General features: G+C 51.5%; 1 protein-coding gene across 1 annotated transcript; it reads right to left on the reverse strand.

Moving 5' to 3' along the window:
• Positions 1–482: 482 nt before the first annotated feature.
• Positions 483–5,669, reverse strand: LOC128947365 (cell division cycle protein 20 homolog). Its single transcript, XM_054291619.1, is given in 11 exon segments — positions 483–536; positions 538–662; positions 971–1,088; positions 1,260–1,384; positions 1,490–1,743; positions 2,084–2,160; positions 2,472–2,668; positions 3,024–3,152; positions 4,078–4,174; positions 4,785–4,930; positions 5,477–5,669. Coding segments are annotated over 11 exon segments (1,515 nt in total).
• Between the last annotated feature and the right edge of the window lie 1,234 nt (positions 5,670–6,903).

The raw sequence follows: 6,903 nt of genomic DNA on the forward strand, positions 1-6,903 counted from the left end.
GCACCATAGGCAGGCAGTGATGGCTGCCTGTAGCTAACAAGACAAACTGAGATCTGCCTGCAGAGCCATGGTAAGGTGTCTCTGGGCTTGTGAGACAGGCCAGGACAACACAAACTGAGGCCATAGCCATGCTGTGCTTTCAGTTGAGCCTGTGGTGGAGCTGCTATGCTTGTAGTCAGCATCCAGATGGGGCAGGTGACATATCTGTCTTAGCTGGGACAGAAACAGAAGTACAGCCCTTGCACAGCATCCTTCTGCTAGGCTGTGCTAAGCTCAGGGGCCTCTAAACTGGCCCTTAAGACCTAGGTCTCCACTCCTTGCCCAGATCCCCAGCCTCAGGGAGGACTTGGGTTTAGGAGCCACGGCTTTTTCTTCCATAAGACTCCATTAAGAAAAAGTCAAGTTAAGCAGTTCATTGACATTTAAAATACTGTACAGTGTGTAAAACCAAATATCCCCCTCCCCACAACAATCCCGTGCTCTCAGCGGATGCTCTGGTGAAGAATCCCACTTTTGGCACTGTTTGCCTTCTCTTTTCTCCTTCTTCTTTATGGGATCCATCTCAAAACAGCTCCAGACCTGCACTGTTTCATTAGCAGCTGCTGAGGCCACTGTTGTACCATCCGGACTCATGGTCAGGTTCAGGATTCTATCAGTATGACCTGAGGAGGAGAAGGAATGTGCAATCCAGGCTGAGCTGATCAGCACATGCACATTTACTCCCGTATGCTCCCATGAGCCCTGCCAGCTTGCATAGCTGTCCCCCCAGTGGCTGTGGCAGCGTGATTTCAGACCCCAAGCACACACTTGGATCAGTGGTATCTCTTCCACAGCCCCGTGGGCATGCTTTACTCCTAGCAGCATGGCCCCGGATACTGTCCTGTATCAGTGATGCTGCAGGCTCAAACCAAGGAGTGCAGCTGTCTTCAGCCTCTAACAGCCCCCCCACACCCAGGCCCTGTCCACCTACCTTGCAGCTCTGCAACCTTGGTCATAGTTGGATAGTTCCATATAATCAGCTCATTCTGCGCAAAGCCATAGGCTGAAATGAGCTCCTTGTAGTTTGTTGACCATAGGATAGAAGAGACCTGCACAGAGGCAGTAACACAGGTGATACAGGGTCCTTGCGCTGATGCTCACCACTCGGAGGTGAGCATGGTCCCCCTCCTTCCCTGTGCCTTTGGGCCTGAGGAGCCAGCGGCTCTGTGTAGGTGTGCTGCCAGAAGGTGTTTGTCTCCAAGCTGATGTTCATATCTCACCTGGGAATGGGTATCAACAGCACTGAGGCAGGCGCCAGAACACACGTTCCAGATGCAGATATGTCTGTCTCTAGTGCCACCTCCAGTGGCTAGAACATTCATCTGGCATGGGCACCACGCCAGGCCTGAGCAAGGAGAGTTCATTTTAAAACATACAAGAGGCAACCTGCACCCAGCCAGTGCTGCATGCCTGCCTTGCACACACATATCCGCCCGTGGCAGCTCTGTGCTCACCTTGACAGCACCCTGGTGCTGAGTGAAGGTCTGTAGAGGAGCAAAGTCTCCACCCCCACCTTGGGTGCATGGCCAGACGTTCGCCAGACTGTCACTGCCACCACTGGCCAGGTAGTGGCCATCCAGAGACCATCTGAGTCCACACACCTCGTCTGTGTGGCCAGCAAGGGTGGCCACGTGATGCTCAGCCACTCGGACATCGTGGTGATGGATGTGCCCAGTCTGTGCACCACTGCAGAGAGAAGAGAAGGCTTGCAGGGTCAGGCTGCACATTTTCACCCAAATCCATTTTTGTTATTGCAAGACTGCTATACCTGCCACTGGGTTTCAACCAGTGTTACCAGCAACACAGGTCTGTTGGTGTGAGTGAAACACCCACACAAGCTCTTTACAACTTCAGCACAAATTGCAATACAGGAAAGAGGCCTTCTCCTCACAGCCCCAACAGATAAGGCTAAATAAGAATCCCAAGCCAGGACCAACTTCTCTCTGCCATCCCTAACCCATGCCACACGTAGATTGAGGGATAGGAGTTTGCAACAACTGGAAACTGCCCTTGACCCACTGCTTTACCTGGAGAGGATGCAGCTTTCCAGCTGAGGGTTCTCACAAGGCCACAATGGCTGGTCATGGTTCGGAGACATTTCTGTTGCTCAACGTCCCATAGCTGGAGAGGCAAAGCAAAAAGTTCTTCAGAAGAAACCCAATCCTGTTTCTCTGCCCTAGGAACCTCACTGCACAGGCTCTCTCAGCTTACTCAGTAAGGGAACAGAGAAAATGTGTATCTCATGACTATAGCACAGAAGGTTACGCTACTTATCAGAAAACCCCCAGACCAAACCCTGCCTTGCACACTGGGCAGTTCCACCCCACACCAGGGAAGACAAGTCAGGTGCATGGCATCCTTCCTCTGCCAGCCAAGGCCCCACAGTTCTGTCAATCCCTAGAAAACACCTCTAGTTTTAGTCCTGCATTCACCTGAACCTCAGCACTACTTGTGCCAACAGCAAGATAGTCTCCATCTTTAATCCATGACACAGAGGAAATGTAAGGATATGGATGCTCCGTCTGCAGTAGGGGGATAATCTCCCTAGTAGCGTAATTCCACAGATAAACAGCGTTGTCCAGAGCCACTGCCAGGAAGTTCTGGGAGCTCCAGTCTACGAGATTCAGATCTACAATTTGAAAGAGCAGTGCAGGTCACACCATGCTTGGCTAGAGAGCCCTGCCCTTCACCCGTGCTGATGCAGCAGGCGCGGGTGCACATGTGCACACACACACGTACAGGTGAGGGGCAGCCTTCTGAGTGTCACTATGCCCAGCTGCTGGGGCCAGGTACCCTGCTCCAAGGCACCTACACAGTGCCCTAGACCACTGTCCCTGTAAGGCCACACAGGGACACTCCAGAAGTGGTCTGTGCTAGCCTGGGTACACAAAATAATACAGACAGCCCAGTCACACTGTCCTAGGAACAGCAATCCAATGCAGAATGTTCTGGATGCCCAGCACTCAACCCTGTAGCCTACTTACAGTAGTCATTGAACATCTCTGGTGCATCCAAGACCCAGTCTGGCTTTGAGGGAATATATCTGCTCTTCTTCCTGCTGGATCCAGGTGCCATTTTCTGACTGTAGAGCACTTTCAGGTTATTCTGATAGCCTGTGTGCAGGGGAACAGGTTTGTTAACCTGAGTTAGTTTCCTCCCAGCTGAGTGCTGCTCACCCAACTAGGAATCCCTTGGAGTGAAAATAAAGTCCTAAGAGAAACACTCACAAGCCTGCCGTGCACGAAAATCACTGGCAGAATGAACTGCTGAACAGGGGTGAGCTACAATTTGCTCATTCATGGAAACAAATTTAACAAACACTTGGGTTTTTGAATCCCATTATATTTAGTTGCAGTTTAAGCTAGAAAATGCACAGCAGAGACTTTGATGCTCTTACAGACTTCATGAAGGCTTGGAACCTGCAGTACAGGTGACTGTCACCGACATCTTTTCATAAAAATCCTTTCTTTAGGATTTTTCTCCCTTCTGAGAAGCTGTGGCCTCAGCAACAAAATGTAAACAATGGTTATCTGCTGCTGTGGAATGCAGCAGGTGGATGCGTGATTGGTCTTGGGTGAATGTTTGGATTTACTGACCACTCAGAGCAGAGCTGGGTCTCACTCTCTGTTGAGACACAGAAATTTGTTTATTTATTCTTTTTCTATTCTTAGCTTAGCTAGCTTCTGAGAACTTTCCTTCTATTTCTTTTAGTACAGTAATAATGTAATATATATCATAAAATAATAAATCAAGCCTTCTGAACATGAGGTCAGATTCTCATTTCTCTCTCCACCCTGAAGACCCTTGCAAGCCCTGTAACAGGTGACCAACTGGCAGTCATAGCAACTCTCCTAAATAAATTCACTGTAACTGTTATGCCCTCCCTCGACCTCAGGAACCGTAAGAAAGGAGACTCCAGCCTGTACAGCTCTCAGAAACCAGTTGATTTCTCCTGTGACCACACACAGAGCCTCTGTGTTGCTGTTCCCCTGACCTGATCTCTCCTGCTGATTCAGCTCACACGACTCTGTATCATACCTTCTGGAGCATTCTGTGATTTTCCACTGAGGTGGAGGATCTTTGCCTCTTCTACATCAAAACCATTCAGATTCACTGCCCAGGCTTTCTGTTGCTCCTACAGAGACAAATCACCCTCAGTGCAATGCATTTAAAACAATTCCCACACTGCAATTTAAACAGACACCTAAGTCCCCTTCTCTTAGAATCTGAAGATGTTTGACTGTGCTGCAAGGGTCAGTCACACAGAGGCAGGTCAAAGCAGTTTTCCCTCAGACTTACATACATCGTCCTGCTCACATTTTCACACAATGGCAAACTCAGTGTCATTGCCAGTGGGAAAAGCCACAGCCACAAAGCGACCAAATGCTTCATAAACAGATTTCAGAACACAGTGTAAAACATTCCAGAAGTATTCCCTGTGGAGACATTGTCCTAGAATAGCTACCACCAGCAGTTTCACTTTGCATAGGCTCACAGCTTTGTGTTTTTGTTGCCTGCTACATTTTAAAGCCTCATTAGTCAAAGGTAGATTTTGCTGCTAGAAGCAGCATAGGCTTAGAGTGCATGGCAGTCTCTACAGCTTCAATCTCATCCTAGGCTCCTGAAGCCCAGAGCTGCAAGTAGTGATGGCTGGGACTTGTCAGTCCCATGTGCCCACTTGATAGAGTAAAGGGGCAGGAAGGAGTAGCGGTTGTGAAGTAATTGTAACTTAGCAACATTCTCACCTTCTTGGTAGGGGAATCCTCATCAGGGTCATTCTCTTTGGTTAGAAGGAAATTTGCCATCTCCATCTGCATAGTGCTGCGTTTGGGAATGTAGCGATCCCCCCCAGCCTTTGTGGGGGTGCTTTGAATTTTGGATCCAGATTTACCTGCATTCACATATGAAAATATCGTCTTACAGCTATTTAACAGCCTGTATTAGAGCTTTCATGGGAGCAAACCCAACACTCCTCCACATCACACCCACCAGACAAGTAGGACTCTGAGGTCTCATGCCACCCAGTCACAACTAACTTATATTTTCCTCCCTGCCACCAAGTTGGTTAGGGACAGTGTGGTGCAACTCCTTGGGTCTAGTGCAACAATTCCAGAGTCCAGAGATAAGGGGAAGATACTAAAACGCTCACAAGATGTAAAGCTGTCAGCTAACAGTCCTGCCCACACTCGTCCTAGCATACAGCTGTGCCAGCAAGGCTCAGCTGGGCAAACAGCAGCTCGCCAGCCCCAGTGCTAAGAGCTCTGCCCCTAATGCTGACAAGGAGGTGGGTGGCTGTCAGGAGCACAGACCACCTCCTCCTGCCTCAGCAGCAGCCAGTAGGGCAGCGTGGCAGGGAGCCCAGAGCCCCATGGCTACAGACAAGCATCCTGGGCGAGGCTCCCGCACTCAACCTCTGTCGCTGGGGGCCGGCGCTCACCGGGTGTCTTGGACGGTGTCTTGCTGGAGCTGCGGAAGCAATTGGCCGGCTTCATGGGCGACACGCCGATGGGACTGGGCCCGGGGCCACTCTCCTTGGCCTTGCGCTGCCATCGCGTAGGCGGCGCATTCGGGATCAGCGTGTCCAGCTTCAGCAGCCCGCGCAGGTCCGCCTCGAACAGGAACTGCGCCATGGTCCTGCGGGCGGGCGGCGTTAGCCGTACCCACCAGCCGGGCTGAGCCTACTCTGACAGGCCCCGCTGGCCTCCCCATCACCGGACCGTGCAAGCGCTCCGGCTGCTCCTCCCCACCAACGGACACCCCTACGCCCCCCAACCGCTCCTCGGGACACTCCATCAGCCTATACGCCCTCCCACCACTCCTTGGGGGTCCTTGATCAGCTGGCACCCCTTCCAGCCGCTCTTTGGGGCTTCCTCCGATAAGCGACATTCTCCTGTCCCCTGCCTTTCAAGGGCAATCTCGTCCCTGTTCTTTACCCTCCCCACCGTGCTTTGCCTCTGCCCTGTGCCCCTGGGGCTGCTCTTGGCCAGGCAGCCTCAGTGGGAGCCAGCACTTGCTGCAGCCCCAGCAGGCCCCCCAGGACAAGGCCCAGCAATTAGGAGGCCAATGAAAGCTCTGGGCAGCAGCAGAACCCTCAGCAGAGTTCTTTGGACCGTCATGGACTGGCCACACCTACACTGCAGCCTCACTGGCAATGTTTCCTATGTACAGTAGACTTTCAAAAGAAGCTGTTTGAGGGAAAGGTGAACTAAACACTCACTGTCTTCTCTTAAGTCCAAATTCGGATAGAGCATAAGATGAAGATAAGCTCCAAAACAAGCAGGCCTGCCAGGAACCCCAGCCAGCAGCCTGTTCCCTGACAGAAACCCCTTCCAAGGCCCTTCTGGGCATCAGGAACATGTGCTGTGGTTCCAGCTGCACCTGTGGGAGCAATGGGGAGGTTCAGCCCGTGCTGTGCTGCACTGCTGAGCTGGCAGCACGGTGGATGCGGGCAGGACATTCTCGGTTTCCCCCAGAGCTGGGGCCTGCAGGCACCTTGGTGCCCCTTGGCAATGGCTGTGCCACCCAACCAAGCCCAGCAGGCTGGGAGGAGAGCCCGGGGGCAGCAGGAAGCTGAGAGAAGGCCCTGCTCTAGAACTGAGGGAGTTCCACCAGAAGCAAACAAAGATGGTAACTTGAAGACATTCCCACTGTGCTCAAAGTTTGTCTGAGAAGACTAAGATGTTAGCTTGTCCAAAATCCCAGGAAATATCTGGGAAATGGTTTTATGTATGTTGGTTGTGACCAGATAAAAAGATCCTGTGGGAAAAGAGCCTCTGCAGCAGGCTGGCGGGCTGAAGGGGTCTTACTTCTTCCTAGAATAAAGATTACCACTGAAATGCAATTTTATTTTTTTATTGTATAAGG

This window comes from Melozone crissalis, unplaced genomic scaffold (genome assembly GCF_028551555.1).
Source record: "Melozone crissalis strain CALT ecotype California unplaced genomic scaffold, PUWL_Pcris_2 ptg000097l_1, whole genome shotgun sequence".
NCBI lineage: Eukaryota > Metazoa > Chordata > Aves > Passeriformes > Passerellidae > Melozone > Melozone crissalis.